Source organism: Convolutriloba macropyga, chromosome 8, assembly GCF_964194025.1.
Source record: "Convolutriloba macropyga chromosome 8, txConMacr16.3, whole genome shotgun sequence".
Lineage (NCBI taxonomy): Eukaryota > Metazoa > Xenacoelomorpha > Acoela > Convolutidae > Convolutriloba > Convolutriloba macropyga.
In genome coordinates this window covers 56,522,240-56,540,444 of record NC_134475.1, presented here as the reverse complement: position 1 = coordinate 56,540,444, position 18,205 = coordinate 56,522,240, and the positions used below count along the sequence as shown (strand labels likewise).

Here is an 18,205-nt window from a genome sequence, read left to right as displayed (position 1 = left end):
ATATTCTTATTTTATTTAGGAACGAACTGTCCGTTCCTGTCCACAACTTATCCGTTAATGGCGCAAATAATCTCACCATAAAATCTAGTAATACAACTTTCACTCAAATGGTGCGAAAATATCGTTATATATACTATTCATTTCTGCATTATGTTTGGAAAACTTAATAATTTAAATGTTCAATCAAAATATTCTTGGTACGAAAGACACAAGAGCATGATCATAAGTTTTTTTTACTACTTATATTCAACGAAAACCGCGAATAACCCCATGTAGCTGCCTTTTAAGTTCATGTTTCAATCAGCAAATTTTTTGTTTATTGTTCTGACAGAAAGCATTTATAGAAAGAGTCATCAGTTTACCATGAGTTAAGCTCCGACACGTGACCGAACTTTGAAGTCCTACGACAAGACACGATAAGAGTGGGACCAAAAATATCCCTGTTCCTCTAGACTTCATTCCTCTACCGAAGCTGACATTAAGATCAAAACTAGAGCTTCTCAATTATTGTCAACCTTTATCTTATAAACGATTACGTTTGGTGGTAGTTTCAACGTTTTAAAACTTTTTTTGTGATTGGACGCGGACCGTGTCAATCAAAAATACAACCTGCGCGTTGTGATGACATTCTTGAGGATCCATAAGACGCTATTTGGTTCATAGCCAGAACATTGTTTGCGACCATACTTTGAGACAAACTCCCTCCAGCATGTGGCGTTTGACCAGGACCTGTGTAGCCTTTGTTGACATGATTGAGCCAAGCCTGTCGTAATTGTTCTTTGTCAAATGTGTGCTTCAAGATTCCCTGTTTGTTCGATGAGCCAGACTTATTGACTCGGGAAGAGGAACTCACCGGAGCCTAAAAGTAAAAGTGGTTGTTTTTAATCAGATTTTACGCTATGATTCGCACTCCACTTCCCACTTGATAAAACTGTGATTAAAACGGTCAAAAAATAGCAGGAGATTGCCGTTTTGACAGGTATTTGAACAGATGTTTTATAATGGTATTTTGGGAACTTTAGAAGACAAAAGTTGTTGATAGTTTTTGCTGCGTTTTAAAACGTTTAAGCAACGTTTTAAAGTTTTTATAGCGCAATTCGAAAATTCAATTTTCATAAAATCTTCATCTTAACAATTAAAATGCTTTATCAGAAAAAAAATGTTTTTGGATTCATGTGTACAATTAGCCTTTAGTAGAGAAATTAATGCCATCTAAGATCCCGTTTCCTCTCAATGCAAAATGACCAATAGTCAACAATATCAGTCACCATCTAGAATTAACTGGCCAAATCCTTCCCAAATTCCGGTAAGAAAAGGGCCAGTTCTTTAAATATACAGCTCAAATTCCGTAATTTCTCACATCTGGAAAAATCATCAAAAGTGATTATTCTGTTCAAAAAAGAAACACCCTGTAAAATCCCATTTTTGATACAACTTTTTACAACAAAATTTAAACCAAATAGCAGATTACGTCAAGCGTCAATTAATGGCAAAAGATTGTGCAATATTATCACTGATTAGAAATGGTAAGTTCTAACTAATGGGGGAGCACAAAGGTGAAGATTCGATTGTTTTTGTAAGTATATATACATTGTAATGTCCCGTGCTAAGAACAAGAATATCAACGAGCAGTCCACGCAGAGTTTTGAAATTCCACGACACCGCAAATAATGATAGGGCACACTCATGCTGTCAGGGGACATTGAATTGAACCCAGGGCCGCAACTAGAAAATTTGATTGAGTACTCAAGTTGATTAAAAACAGAGGATCAAGCCCTTCGCCATTATTTTTCCTTATTAATTGTCAAAGCTTAAAAAACAAGTTTGAAGAGTTTTCAAACTTTTTGCAAACAGTTCCCATTAATACATTTTTCGCTGTAACTCAAACCTGGTTGAACACTGATTGTAATATTGAAAATTGTTTTTTAACAGCATCGCATACTTTCTTTGGGAAATGTAGATCAGACAAAGAACAGACAAAGACACAGGGGCTTCAAAAGGTGGAGGAGTAGGTGTTTTTATTCCAAAAAAATTCACCGCCAGTATTAAATCAAGCATTGAAACGGTTGATGAGAGTTTTTTTGAATCCATTTGAGTTAAAATAACTGACCCTCTGAAAAATACTTGTTGACGTTTCTGATTGCCCAAACAAACGTTTTGGGAGTATTTTCTTGATAAGTTAAGTACAGAATCATCGGGGGCATATATCTTTACAGATAACATTATTTTGCTGAGAGAATACAACTTGAATTATCTGAGCAAGACAGAAAAAAATAAACTAGACATTTTTTTGTCAAATTCATTATTAGAAATCGTTAACCTAAGGGATGCAACCAGAAGTACTCAGAAAACGTTTACATTTATAGATCACTGTTTCATTTCAAAAGATCAGATAATTGCCTACAATGTCAAAGCAACCCATTTTATCTCCGACCATCTTCTTGTTATCTTCGAATCAAACCTCTCATTGAAATCTCATTGAGTGAGAACATATTAACAATGAGAAGTTTTCGAATTTTTTCACTTTCTAAATTTAACAGAGATCTTGCACTCGCCAAGTGGTAGATAATGTACCAATGTGAGAATGGCAACAATATGTGTGCTTCAATCATCGATATTTTTAAGAAAATTGTTGAGAAACACGCATCAATTCAGACTGTTAAAAACGGGGGAAAAAGTTTTAAGAACTCTAAGCCCTGGTTAACACAAAAATTGAAGCATTTGATCGCCCAAAAACATTTTCTGTTCAATCAATGGAAAAGAGGTCCTGACAGCGAGACGTACAAAGAATTTAAGCGTTTAAGAAACATTTTAAACATAAATTAATAGGAGACTAAGGGAGGCGCACAACAATTTTTGCATCAATTTCTTCCGAAATTACCAACAAGTAAGGAACAATGGAAATTCATTAACCATAAGATCAGTCCGAGTGAAAAAAGTGTGAAGGCTGATAAAATCAGATTAGAAAGTGGTGAATTGTGAAAGGAATGTTTTTAAAGGTCCGGATATTGCTTGTAAACACCCTGATAAACTTAATATACCTGAATTCACAATGAGAACTTTGACTAGAAAAGAACTTTACTCAGTCATTGACTCGCTAGACGATAACAAAGCAGCAGGACCTGGTGAACTCTCAATTTGTCTAATAAATGTGTGAAAATTAGCTATAGGCGTACATCTACAGTTCGCCTTTAATGAGTGCATTAAGACGAAAGTTTTTCCAACTAAAAGGAAACTAGCCTATTTAACACCAATTTTCAAAAAAGGTGATAAATTAGATAGCACATACTATCAACCATTTCTGTGACTCCAAGTTTTGCGAAATTTTTTGAGCGCTTCCTTTTGATTCAGATGATAGATTTCATTGATAAGCATAAAATTATAAGTAAAGATCAATTCGGATTTCAGAAAAAATATCAGCAAAAGATGCAGTTTCAGAACAAGTTGAAACTGTTCCGTTCAATTTAGATCAAAGCAGAGAAACTGTTGCTATTTTTCTAGACCTTGCAAAAGCGTTTAATTCCATTTAGCATAACATTTTTCGAAAAATTTAAGATGTATGGTTCTTCCCAGGAAGCGAAAGAATTACTGTTTTCATTTCTTGCCAACCGCAGACAAGAATTAAAACTTAATGGCATGTTCTCTGATTGTGAAATTGTGAATCACAGTGTGCCACAAGGAACTGTTTTAGGACCACTCATTTTTCTTATATATAAGAACGATTTCTCATCTAATAAAAACACAACGGAAAAAATAAGTCAATTCGCAGATGACACAAGTATTGTCTGTTGTGGACAGAAAAGTTACCTACATGGAAAAGTCATGGAAATTAAAAAAAAACATACGAATATGTAGAGATAAACAAACTAACTCTTAATACAAACAAAACCAAATTAATCTTTTTCTCGAGCGATAATTCTGATTTCGAATCTATTTTTTTTTAAAAAAATCGAAGTTCCCACAACAAAAACAGTTGCAGAAATCTTGGTATTCAAATTGACCGGAATCTTAGTTTTGATGAGCAGCTGAATAAAAGCTTAAAAAAAATGGCTCATGCTATAAGATCAATTTAAGTAATAAGACAGCAAGTTCCCCTGAATGCGCGCATTCTTTTTCTAAAATCTCTTGTGCTTTCACACTTATCATTTTCTGCAATCTTTTTTCAAAATTTTTCTGCAAAAAACCTCAAACGCCTAAACCGACAGATTACCTGGGGTATAAAGTTGTGGTTTCTACGCAAAAAGTATGACAAAGCGAGAGATCTGCTAATCCAGACAAAGACCCTACCAGCTGAGCTAATAATTTCAAAAATGTCGCTGATCAAATTTCATTATGATGTAGCCAGGCCAGAGAATTCTCACGGGTATCTGAGTCTTCATCAAAATACTCAAACAAAACAAATCAAAATTAGACAAAAAAACCAAAACCACCTTTGGAATGAATTCGAATGTTCATCAATGCGTACAAAAATGGAATAATTTACCACAGTGGCTTCGGTTGGCAAAAAATGAAACGTTTTTTTAAGAAAACGTTGAATGATTTTTTGCTCTCACAACATGAAAAAATCTTTTGAATAGTAACGTAGGAGCTCCTAATAGTTATTTTTAGTTTTAGAAAGAAAATAAACGGAAGAAAATTTGATAATGTGATTCTTTAAGAAATTTGATCTTTATTATTTTATTTTGTTTGAATGATTTGAAGTATTTTTTTGTTTCAAGTAGATTTAACCGTATGGTTATAATTTAAATTTACTGGTTACAAAAAAAATTATAATAGATTTTTGCTTAAAATATGGTCAATTTTCATTATCCAAGTGCTAAATTCCACGATACCCACCCAAAATCAACTCACAACGATGTGTTTCTGTGGTAACTTTTCCAAAATATATAATTTTAGCAGAACCACACTCAAGACTATGACAAGATCGTGTGGGATTTTTCAAAACACGGCTGTTTCACTGAGCGGATTAAAAAACAAAGATTGGAATTCCACGACATTTCCCCCGATCCTGTTAACTAAGGCAACACGCTTCCAAGAGCGAGGAAGTCGTCAGCTTCCGCTGTCAAGATATGTCAAGTCATGAAGTATTTTCTTGGAAAACAACTGAAAGTAATTGCTTGGTACATAGCATTGGTGTAAAACAGAAGGCCGGTCCAGTTGTGACCTAAAATCAGACCTCTATATTTTCTACCTCACTAAGCAGGACAACCACTAACAATGCAATAAACAATAAACTTTCCTCCATTTGGTCAGAAAGGATATTTATTGGCAGCAAATTTTTTGTTCACGTGTAAAAAATCATACCTAATTCATCGTAGAATTTGTTCTTTTTTATTCTTTTCACATGTATGTGAGTACCAAGATTTGTCGACTTTTTCTACAGTTAAGTTCAAGCTAACATGATAGCAAATTGCTCTCCTCCTCCAAAAATTATCAAACTTATGCTAGTATATAACAACCAAATACGTAGGAATATGAAATTTGCGCACTGTGGTACAAACTCGAAAGATATCTCAATCTGTTAACGCCATTTTTTTTACCAAAATAACATTGTTTTGCCAAATGGAAAAGCACAATTTTTATCTGTCACAGATGAAACCTCTATAAAATAATCATTCGTATATAATAAAAAATTCAGGCCTCGAAATGTGTATAGAAAAAAATCGTGTTTGAGTCCGCATATTTTGAAATTTGATCAGTACCCTTTGTGTGCGCTTCAGCGATTGAGAGCATCCTTTTTGGAACTTTGATGTTCACTTGCCATAGAAATTCATAAGGATATTAATTGTGACATCAGGAAACAGGACAGTGATCTCCGATACCATGATGGCACGAACACCTACTTTCCACAAGGAACACAGAGAGAAATTTCCCTGGTTTCCATGCCTGCGAATTGGAACAGAGGAAGACAAAACCAGAAACGATCCTGAAGCAATTCCTCGTGAATGATTGAAAACCATCGAGAAATCCAGAGATTTCAAGTTCAAGCAGCGTAGAATAAAGAGAACGATGTAAATCAGCGAATCTGCAATAATTCAGCATCGTCAATTACTTAACCATAGGATGAGCTCTTACTTAACCATAGCTTCAGGTTGACCATAGCCTGACCAATGTTGGCTGCAATGATGGTACCACGTGAAAGTTTCAGACGCAAAAAAAATGGCTGTAGTCACCAAAAAAAGAGCAATGCTGCTCATGAAAAGATCAGTCTGAAATGTGGGGAATAATAAGAAAAAGGACAGCTGAAAACAGGCTACTGTAGGCCTAATGCTGTTCCACTGCGATTACGCAGAAACCACAATTAATTATTATTAATTCTCCATCTGGTAAAACAGTCGTCACCACCTACCATCATGCACACAGTAAATATTTTGTCCAAAAAAAATTTACGTACAAATAAAAACTACAAGTGAAGAAAACGACCACTTCGTATTCTGTAAGCTTTGAAACAATTCAATGGTACTTATAATAAACAAGCTAGTTAAAATTAAAGGCGATAAATGACTGCAGACTGCCTGGGAGATTATTTGAAGATGTGAACCACAGAAAATGCTACTACTTCATGCTCAAAGGGCTCGGGATGTTAAAAAGCAGGACAAAGTTTCTCTGCGATAATCAGAAGCAAAAAAATCAGGGGGTGATGGCAGCAGTTAGGGAAAAACTGTACCAGAGAAAACGTCTAGAGGAGTTTTGCAACCAACGAGGCGCTAAATACCAATTGATGAAGTTAACCAGAATTGCATCAAGACGAGCCAGAGAGTCAGAAATTGACATCATTCCTAACAAATCAGAATGCAGGCCAATTTCCATTTACTACGTTCCAAATGAAAACATTGCAGCGGACATCTCGACAAAATTATTACCGTCTCAAAGGGGAAATCTCTTGTGATGTTTTTATGGGTGCAGACCCTTCGAAATTACCTCAAGTGTGGGGGTGTTGGGAATCGAACACGAAAGTTAACATAAATTTAAATGTATTGAAAAGTTTATTTTAGCAAAATATTATCGGGCTCAGTATATTCAAGGCAACAGAATTTTTGAAACGATCGGAGTTAAGTTTAGATGACTAGATCTATCCCTTTTTCAAGCACTGTGCTTTAGATAATTAATTATAGCTGCAATTTTTCGGATGTTTAACTATCCTAAAATCTTAAACTGTCTCTATATTTAGGATGGCTCCGGAAACAAATTTAATTTCGGGAATCTTGAAAAAGCTAACCATATTTAGCCGGACGTAAGACTCCCACAATTAATTTTCTCATTGAGTTTCGTTACATATACGGGAAATTTTTGAGCCATTTCCATCTTACAAATTGAAATCATCATTTTGATCTTTTAATCGCATCTTTCTGGGCAAACTTCAAAGTCGTACAGCAAAAATTAATTTGTGATTCTCTCAATCTTGAAAAAACTATGTTTTTATAGCTTAGTTAAGAACGCTTTTATTTCACCTGCAAAATTCCTTAACCCAACAACCCTAATTATCCTCTGAAGTGATATTGGACGCGTCTATTGGCTTTTAAATGCCCCTGAATTAACGTTACTTTATGTCTCCAATCCTATGCTTTTTGGCGGAGTTTTACCATAACAACTGTTATGATACAACTCTGGTCTCATAGTCCTCTTCTCTCTCTTCTTTTCGTCCTCGGCGTCAGAAATGGTGAGGTTAGATACCGGTAAAGAAAAAGAAAAAAAATATTTTTTACTTTTTCCATCTGGAACCTCGGCTGGTGGTAAGGGAACAGCTCCAATTGATGTACGTTATGCACCCCCAGTTACAGAGCACGTGACATTACATTGTATATCACTATGTAAAAATATGGGGTCTTTCCCATTATAGCCCCCCCCCCCAGCTTAGTTGTCAGATAACCTATAGCCCCCCCCCCCCAAACATGGTAATTATACCATAATGGGGGGGGCTATAATTTCATGGGGGGCTATAATGGGAAAGACCCCATATTTTTACATAGTGATATACAATGTAATGTCACGTGCTCTGTAACGGTGAAAATATGGCACGTGCTTCTGGGGGTGCAAATAATATGCACCCACTAAGCTGGGGTGGGGGGGGGGGGGTACAAACGGAAAAGATCTGATACTACATACTACTTACAGGTACAGTACCCATCAGATTGGAGTCATGGCGAGGACACAATCGGCTGCTGTGATTGTTTTCGGTTACCATAGTTGTATTAGAAGGAGGTTGTTGTTGTTGCTGATGAAACTGTCTCGCTTTCTGATGTATATCTGTTGGCATTTGAGATGACTGAACAGGGTGACAGTGATAAGCAGATTTGTTCTTGCTTTAAATGAGAAAAAGCCCGCTCATATTTTCGCTAAGTTGAAAATTTTAAATTTGAGATCAATTCTATCTTTAATTCCATCCATCCCCTCCATACCTCCCTAAGCGCGATGCGTGAATGAATTGAATTCCGAACATTTTTCCATACAGCACACTATACATTGGTGTCTTTTTTGCTCAATGGAAATGGTCAACCCAACCCCCCCCCCCCCCCCAGAAAAAAAATAATTTTACACACGAGTTCTTTAAAATCTCCCGTGTTTTTCTCTCGGTATCACACGACACCATAAGGGAAGCCACAATTGCGGGGGGGGGGTATGATGGAAAAGGCTGGTGGTCAAGCAAGCCGATAGGTAAGCAAGCCAAAAATTGAAAATGAGGTCAAGTAAGCCGGAAAATTTTGGGATACATGTATTTTAAGTTGCCCCTGGCGGACCGGTGGGCGCTTCGCCGCGATAACCGGCCCGCGGTTTCCGGATTACATCCCACAGCAGATGAGAAGCATGGCCATGGAAAGCGGTCCGCTGAGGCCCGTACCCACTGTCTAAAAATTGACGTATTTTTGTTTCTTTGGTGCATTGGAATACGTTATGCACTATAATACTTCGCGCAGTATTGATTGTAACGGCTGACAATGTATTATTTCTGGTGGTGGTCAAGCAAGCCGATAGGCAAGCAAGCCGAATTTTGAAAATGAGGTCAAGTAAGCCGAAAAATTTTCGGATACCCGTATTTTAAGTTGCCCCTGGCGGACCGGTGGGCGCGCTTCGCGGCTTCGCCGCGGTAGCCGGTCCGCTATTTCCGGATTACATCCCACAGCGGTTGAGAGGCATGGCCATGGACAGCGGTCTGTTGAGGCCCGTACCCACTAGATGTCTAACATTGACGCATTTTTGTTTCTTTAGTGCATTGGAATACATTATGCACTATAATACTACGCGCAGTATTGATTGTAACGGCTGACAATGTATTATTTCTGATAGATTACATAACTATTGCATAACTTTCGGCTTGATTTTCTGTCGGCTTGCTTACCTATCGGCTTACTTTGCATTCGCCATTATTTCTGATAGATTACATAACTATTACATAACTTTCGGCTTGTTTTTCTGTCGGCTTACTTTTACTTCGGCTTCCTTGGCGTTCGCCATGGAAAAGACCCACACATTGAAATGCATCAACATATCGCAAATAAAATGTTTTCAGTTTGTACCCCGTGCTGTGAAACTGGGGTCGCTTAACGTTCTATACCACAATAGGGGGCTATAATTTCATGCCCGGGTCGAGGTTTGGTCGAAAAATAATGTAAGAAATTGCGGTGAATAGCGATGAAAAAAAAATAATTTCCGCCGCAAAGCGCCCGCATCTTTTTGCAATTAATGCGGTGAATTTTTGTAAGATTTGCGGCTTTTAGCGGTGAATTTTTTATTTTCACCTCTTAAGCGGTGAAAATAAATATTTCAACGCTACCAACTGGACGCGGTGAAAATTAAAATTTCACCGCTAAAACCGCGAATCTTACGTGATTCACCGCAAAAAAATTACAGAGATTGGGTCTTTCGCATTATAGCCCCCCCCCCCCCCCATGAAAACATACCCCCCATTATGGTATATTTACCATGATATGGGGGGGGGGGGGGCTATGTGTTATCTGACCACTAAGCTGGGGGGGGGGGGGGGGGGGGGGGAGGGGAGAGCTATAATGGGAAAGACCCCAGAGATTTTTAGCGGTGAATTTTCGTAAGATTAAGATTTGCTATTCTTAGCGTTGAATTACTTTACGCATTCATCACATTCATCGCATACTTTACGCATTCATCGCATTCAACGCTAAAAATCGCAATTCTTACATCTTTTCACCGCATTCATCCCAAATATTACATTTCTTAGCGATTTTTAGCGTTGACACCTCGACCCGGGTGGAAGGGGGGCTATAATGGGAAAGACTCAAAAGATCCTGATAAATATACCGTAATGGAGTTGACTATAATTAGGCAGGGATAAAATGGAAAGGGACATGGGTCTTTTTTCCCATATTGTATTCCTCCCACAAAATTACAACCCTTCCCATCCCTTCCCCCAGCCCTTTGGTATATTAACTGTTATTGGGTCTGTAATAGGAAGGACCCAAGAAGACCAGCACAATGAGCATAATTTTGAAAGGGCTGCTCTTTTCCAGTGGGAGATGTGTGGTTGCCTGTACCCGGTTGCACTCTTCTGTCCTGGCTGTAACACTGTGTTCTTTGCTTCTGGACCAAATCTAGGATACTGTCCCATTGGGAACCCAGATGAGTGTGGGTTCTTAGATTGAGGGGTTTCGGGTCCCATCTCGCAGTTGAACGCTATTCCAAATAATGGGTCTTTCCCACTAAGCCCCAGCTTATCTGACCACTAAGCCCCAGCTTAGTGGTCAGATAATGTATAGCCCCCAAATGATGGTAATTATACCATAATGGGGGATATAATTTCATGGGGGGGGGCTATAATGAGAAAGACCCCAAATAATTTTCCATCGAACCAAAAAACTAATAATAAATAAATAAAGTAGGCGAAAAACTAACTTTCGAAAGTCGATGACAAGCTGTAAATCTGTTAAATTTTCAGCCCAAAATCTGCCAAGTTTCGTGCCCTTATTCAGCGGCCCTAACTATATTTAATTTCATTATTTCTTAAAGCAGAAAAATTGGATCTAGTCTGTTTCGGCCCCCCAGCTTAGTGAGCATAAATTTTTTATGACCCCCAGGCGCACGTTCTATTTTCTTACATAGTAACGTGCTATATAACAACATACAACTTGTAACTGGGGGTCATAAAAACGCTGGAGGGAGCCGAAACAGAAAAGATCCGAAAAATTTTTAGAAATTCGATCAAACTATAGTCTTAAACTTAGTTAGAATTATTACAAAAAAGGTTTAAATTACCATATCAATAAGACAAGGGCAAAATGATTCAAGTCACGAAATTCATATAAACAAATCGTCAATAAATTGTGCTTAGAATCAATATTCGGTTCAAACTGATGAACAAAGATAAATATTATTAGAGTGAGATATTTCGATGTAAAATCTTCCCAGCATGAATTGAATAATTATGATCGGAAACGAATTCTTAGAAAAGTGCAATGCAGTGTAAAAAGTGTAACTATCTATGGTATCTCTAGCGACTGATTTTTAGTAAATTTGCAGAAGCAAATCATATTGGGTAACCCTTGCGACCCCCCACTATAAATCATTGCGCTGAGATTAGTTTTGTATCTTGACTTTCTCGCACTGATAATGGGTGTAGACAGCTGATTTTTGGGCCATTTTTCATCCGCGAAATCAAATCACAATCTTGCTCTAATAATCAGATCTCTCCGGTAAATCTTTAAATTCTACTGTAAAACATCATTTCGTTTTTCTCACAATTTTGAAAAGTTAGTTCTTCTACTTAGTTAAAAATGCGGGTCTTTCCTATTATAATTCCCCATGAAACTATAGCCCCATATTATGGTATAATTACCATGATTGAGGAGGCTTTAGGTTATCTGACCACTAAGCTGGGGGATGGCACAATGGGAGAAAACCAAAAACGCTTTTGATAATTCATAACCCAAAACCCAAAAGGCTATGGGCTCAGAAATTTCCGAGTCAAAGTTATAATTGCTAAAACAAAACTAATAGATTGACAGTCATAAACTTTCTGCTAAATACCTTTTCTTTTGCCAATTGTTTTGCTTGCTCAAACTGCAATGGATCAACGGACAGGGAAGCTGCTGATCTACACAGGAAGGGCACAAGACTTTCCAATCTGGAACACGACATTTGTGGCGATGATACAGACGAAGGGACTCTACAAATCACTACTTGAGACAAAGCAGCAACCCAATGAGCCTGCACCGTTAGCCAATGGTATAATCGATGGTGAAAAGAAGAACCAAAAGGTGCTGAGGATGTACATGAGAAGAAAGTTGCAGACATTACAGAGAAACGGAACAATGTGTGGTGCAGCTGGCACTGACTCTAGATGCAACAACCCTCATGCTGATGACACCTGACTGTGTGAGAGATGAAGGTATCGGAGATGAAGCAATGGCTTGGCAGCTGTTTACAAGAGACAAGAGAGATTTAAGAGCGTGGAGACGCCGACAGTGGTGACTTTGGTGGCAAAATTTCCTCAACTGCCGCTTGAGGATTGGACAGTTTCTTCATAATTGGGACAGAAGTTAATCACAAGGCTACAAGAACTGGGAAAGCAGTTTCAGAGACCCTCTTCAACGCCTTGGCCTTCAATGCTCTGCCAATGAGGTATAAAAAAATTGTTATACAGGAAAGCTTCAACTCGGCAAAAAAGCTCACAGAGTTGAGGAAAAGGCTGTAGAACTTCCATGATAACACAGCACAAAAATGCATGGGACCAAGTGTTTCAGTGGAACTGGTAGTGACGCGTGACTTCAAGAAGGGACCCGAGAGAGGAAACTGTTTGTATGTGGGATCCCTGGGATTTTTTGCCACGGACTGCAGGAAAAAGGAGACAGCACAAGGCAGCAAGTTTGGGGTAGAGGGTAACCTAGTCAGGACATGCAGGAGACAAAAAAGAAAAAGATAGAGGCAACGATGAATCTGTAGCAATGGTACCAACACTGGTTACACCAGAAACGGAATACTGGGCAACTCTTACAAAGCCGAAGACAGCAGGCGTGCTAGAAGAGAGTGGTTGTACAGATCGGATAGTGATGAACATCGACGCGTTTCTGTGCTCTTAGTCATTTCAAGCAGTGGTCAGCAGAGGCAGCCATTGTGGTGAGAAGAGGCTTTGCGGCTATCAGCAAACCTCAAACAAAGGGGAATTCCGATGCCAAGTCAGGAAAGTTTTGTTAGTGCCTGCATATTTTTCAAACCTCTTGTTAGACTCAATATCCACGGAGTGGAGACATAGCTTCACTTTCGAGAAAGGAAGTAGCTGCACAAAATTCCAGAAGGAAACTTGCGTAAAGTTGTCACAAACAAATAATTCGTTTTGTTTACCCTGCAAAGTTCTAGAATTCAAGAAGAGTCCTAACAGCGTGAAACTTTAAACTGCAAGGAAGTGGCGCACACGGGGTTAGGAATGCACCACAGACAGGAGGAACTCGATGACGTGATGACGTGTGCAATTTGTGCGCATTGGCCAAGATCACAAAGAATCCAGTACCAAGAGTGGAAGAGCCCCATGCAGAAGAGAAGCTGGAGAGGGTATTCTCAGATGTGATGGGACTTTTCAGAGTAGAGTCACTCTCAGGGTTCCAGTTCTGCATTTTGTTTGCCAACCAGTACACGCAGTTGTTGTTGGTGGACTTTTTTAAGGCAAACAGGGAACCCCTGTACAGCTTGAAGAAATTTGTTCTCAGTGTGGGAGTGAGAGGCCCAAAAAGCTTGGTTGTTAGACCATAGATCAGAAACATGGTTGTGGGACCAGAAGAAAAATGCCCCGCAGATCTGATGCGAAGTATAAAACCTAAGCTTTCAATAGGTAAATTACCTTTTTCGGTTGTACACTAGTCATGAAGAACAGGACAGCGACTTCAGCAAACTAGAACCAAGGCACGAAGGAAAACTTTTTTGTGAGTTACAATGGGTTACACTCAAGGAGACAACGGACAACGGATAATGGTGTATGTACCCAACACACGCAAGGTGTTGGCAGTTCAAGATGTGATCATCAAAGTGTCCGAGGTGGGCTCATTCCTTGACAACACAGAGACGCCCGACCTACTAGAAGTGGGGTCACAGCAACTGGGGATCTGGGCCAAGTTGATGATCATCAAAACAATGGCAACAAAGAGACACAGGGCACATCTGCAATAAACAGGAGTGGTATAATCTGGAGCTAAGAGAGCTCGAACATTCAACAAACGACATTGAGGCGAGATGCTTCGGATGTCGAAGAAGCAGTACTAAATGAAAAATCCACTGCAACAAGAGGATGTCTCAGAGAGTCAGAGTCACTGAAAGACAGCGACACAGAAAGTTTCTCACAGTCAGAGACAATTGCCTCTACTGAAGAGTCACTTGAGCGAGCAGAGAGGACAGAGCCCAGAAGAGGGGCACAAGCAAGGAATGTTCCACAATTTTTTTTTGGAGAAGTCAGAAATTATCTTGCCGTTATTAGGGGTGACTATGTGAGACTCAAAACAGTCTAAGAGGCCAAGCAAGCAAAGTGATGATTGGAACCTTTGGGCACTGGGCACTGGGCACTGAGGGAACAGGTCAAGGCACTCCAAGACAACGGGACTTGGAAACTAGTGAGACCACCCACAGACATGGATGTCATACCGGTCAAATGGGTCTACAAAGTGAAATTCGTACATTGTGGTCAAGTCGATCCATAAAAAGCACGGTATGTGGAGAAGAACTTGAAACAAACGGAGGGACTGGATTACTTTGAGACTCTAGTGCCTACTTGTAAGCCAGAGACTTTCAGGATTCTACTTCAACTGTCAGCGAAGAATTACCAAGTTATGCAACAAATTGATGTCAAGAAGGTGTTCTTGCACTGACTAGTAAAAGTAGAAGGCTGTTTGCAACAACCAAAGGAGTTTGTGAAACGAGAATCAGATGGAGAGAATTGATTATGGCGGCTAAACAAACTAATTTATGGTTTTAGCCAGGCTGTTTACATTTGGTAAAATGAATTGCCGATTTTCCTACTGAGACAGGGGTTGACCAGAAGGAAGAACGATCATTGCTTCTTCGCAACAGCGGAAACAGATGGTCACAGTTTCATCTTGGTCTGGGTTGACGACATCATAGTAGCATCAAAAAAAGCATAAATTGATCTCCGATGTCAAGAGGGCACTCGAGGTAACATTTAACATGGAACAAAGAGAGAGACTACACTGGTTTCTGGACATAAGACTCATACGAGAAGAGAGCAAAGTCACAGTCGACCAAGAACGCCACATGCATCAGCGGATGCATCAGCGTTTTCAAATCGATCAATGCAAATCCTAAAGAACTCCAGTTGACTTGAATTTGAAATTTCAGAAAGCACAGATCTGAGATGAAGAAGCGGATCAAAGAATCTATAGAAGCTAGTTTGGATCACGTCTGTATCTGGCCAAGCAGACAAGGCTAGACATCATGTTCACAGGCAATATTCTGTCCAGAGACATGAAAGCTCCTCTTAATCAACATTCGCCATGCGGAAGACGACTCCTGCTAAATCTTCAAGGTTCAAAGGTTTTAGAGTCTGATTGGGGGTGTTAGAATTTCGATCAAACTATAGATTTAAACTTAGTTAAGTTTATTAGGAAGAACGTTTAAGTTATTTAAGTTACAAGAATAACGAGACAAGGACAAATTGATTCAAGTCACAAAACTTATATAAATGAATCGTCAATAAATAGTGCTTAGAACCAACATCCGGATCAAACTGATGAATAAAGATAACTATTTTTAGAGTGAGATTATCAGATAAAAAATCTGTCCAGCATGAATTGAATAATTATGTTACCACCGGAAATATTAACGAATTTTTTGGAAATGTGTAATTGCATACTCTCTATGGTATCGCTTAAGACGGATTTCTAGGAAATTTGCAAAAGCAAACGAAATTTGTAACCCTTGCTCGCACTGATAATGGATATATATATATATATATATATATATATATATATATATGTATATATATATATATATAATTATATATATCGCTGATTTTTTAGCCTTTTTCATCCCCAAAATCAAATCGCCATCTTGGTCTAATAATCAGATCTTTCCATTAAATCTTTAACTCTGCTGATATCTCTCTTAAAATATCATTTTGTTATTCTCTCATTTTTGAAAAATATTTTGGGTGTTTCCCATTATAGCCCCCCCCCCATGAAATTATAGCCCCCCCCCCATGAAATTATAGCCCCCCCCCCCATTATGGTATAATTACCATGATTGGGGGGCTATAGGTTATCTGACCACTAAGCTGGGGGGGGCTATAATGGGAAAGACCCAATATTTCGTCTACTTAGTTTAAAACGCTTTTTATTCCGCTTGCGAAAATCTCTAATTCAACAGAAATTGTTGCGAATAAGCAGTTGGAATCTTTTCTCCGTTTGAGTTGAATAGCGATATAGTTTATGAGGATCTTTTCCTTTTGTGCCCCCAGCCCAATTACAGAGCACATGCCATTACATAATAATTCACTATGTAAAAACATGGCAAGTGCGTCTATGGGAAAAAATGACAATGGTGACCGAAACAGAGTAAATCCGTAAACTGGAGAGCACAGAAGGAAAAGATCCGTTATTTCAATAGAATTTGCTTTTATAACACCCGCAGAACAAATTAAGGGGTATCAAAATTTTCGGAGCCCCCAAACACCCCCCCCCCCCCCCAGTACGTTATGCAACCCCTGTTATAGAGCACGTGCCATTACATAGTATATTATTACGTAAAAATATGACAAGTGAAAATAATACGCACCCCAATGTCAATTTGCGCGTTGGTTAAATATCGCACGTGCGTCGGGGGCTGAGGGGGTCGAAACAGAATAGGTACCCTTTGGTTCTCTAAGTTCGAACATAAATCGTAGTTCCCTCGGAACTTGTACACATCACTCGGGTGCAAACGCACTCATGTTTGGGCACTTAGTTCATGGGGGTGCTAAGGTTAATGGGATCTATTCTGTTTTGGCCCCCCAGCTTAGTGAGCATAAATTTTTTATGACCCCCAGGCGCACGTTCTGTTTTCTTACATAGTAACGTGCTATATAACAACCTATAATTTGTTACTGGGGGTCATAAAAAACACTGGGGGGTGGGGGTGGGGAGAGGGCGAAACAGAATAGATCCGGTTAATGTTCTATCACATACTTACACCCACAAAGTTCTCTACGAAATAAATAGTCAAAGGAAGTATTATAATGGGAGCGAGTATTGAATTGAAAGTTAGGTTTGAAAAAATTTTGCAAAAAGAACTGAAACAAATGATAGATTTTTATGGTCACGTGCCTTAATCAACCAGTTGTCAATTTACAAATGGGTTTTCCAATGATCATGATAAAAAAGATCTTTTACGTTTGCCATTTGTGTCCCCCCCCCCGCTCCGTTCGCTATGCACCCCGCAGAGCATGAGCCACTAATTAGTAATCATTATGTAAAATTATGGCACGTGCGTCTGTCTGGGCGGTTTCAAATAATGGTCTTTCCCATTATAGCCCCCCCCCCCCATCATGGTAATTATACCATAATGGGGGATATAATTTCATGAGGGGCTGTAATGGGAAAGACCCTCAAATAATATGAACCCAATAATCTGGTGGCGCAAAAGGAAAAGATCCGAAAGAAAACAGGTCTATTCTGTTTCACCATTTATTAAAAAGTTGAGAGAACAAAAAAAAATTGAGATCTTCTCTGTTTGTGGGTTCCACGTTTAGTGGGTGCGTATTATTTGCACCCTCCAGACGCACGCGTCATTATTTTACATAATGATTTACCGTGTAATGACACATGCTCTGTAACGGGTGGGGTGGGTCGGGGTGCATAACGTACCGGGGGTACAAACGGAAGTGATGTGAAAATTGTGATTGTCCCGCGCCGCAAGTCCGCCCTACATTTCTCCCATTTTGATACAAGAGTGAAGAGATTATTTCTTTAGGTGAAGGGTAAGGGGTCAAAGGCTGTAAGATTGGGGGGGGGGGGGGGGGTACTTGTCTGGCGAATCTCATTCATATGGCCTGGTGGGTATATTCTGCCCCCCCCCCCCCCCGCAGCACACCACTCAGCCTATAGTGAGTTTATAGCGAACAAACTACCCTTTCACTGAGGGCCCATAACAGAATTGATCCAGTCAAGCATCGGTAGTTGAGAACTGCGACAACTGGATAGGGTGACAGATTTTGTTAGTTCAAGACTGGCAGTCATCGGATAAGGTCGGGAAAAAGTTCTGC

The 18,205-nt window shown here is 39.1% G+C and overlaps 1 protein-coding gene across 1 annotated transcript in view; it reads right to left on the bottom strand.

The window, feature by feature from the left end:
* LOC142345119 (uncharacterized) overlaps positions 1-17,220 on the bottom strand; it is a 66,478-nt gene extending 49,258 nt beyond the window's left edge. The window contains exons 1-4 of the mRNA XM_075397205.1: positions 17,134-17,220; positions 10,480-10,670; positions 8,114-8,304; positions 610-859 (exon numbers count right to left, since the gene is read on the bottom strand). Of these exons, the coding sequence (XP_075253320.1) occupies positions 610-859; positions 8,114-8,304; positions 10,480-10,630 (592 nt within the window). The 5' untranslated portion in view covers positions 10,631-10,670; positions 17,134-17,220. The remainder of the gene's footprint in view (positions 1-609; positions 860-8,113; positions 8,305-10,479; positions 10,671-17,133) is intronic.
* Positions 17,221-18,205: the final 985 nt, after the last annotated feature.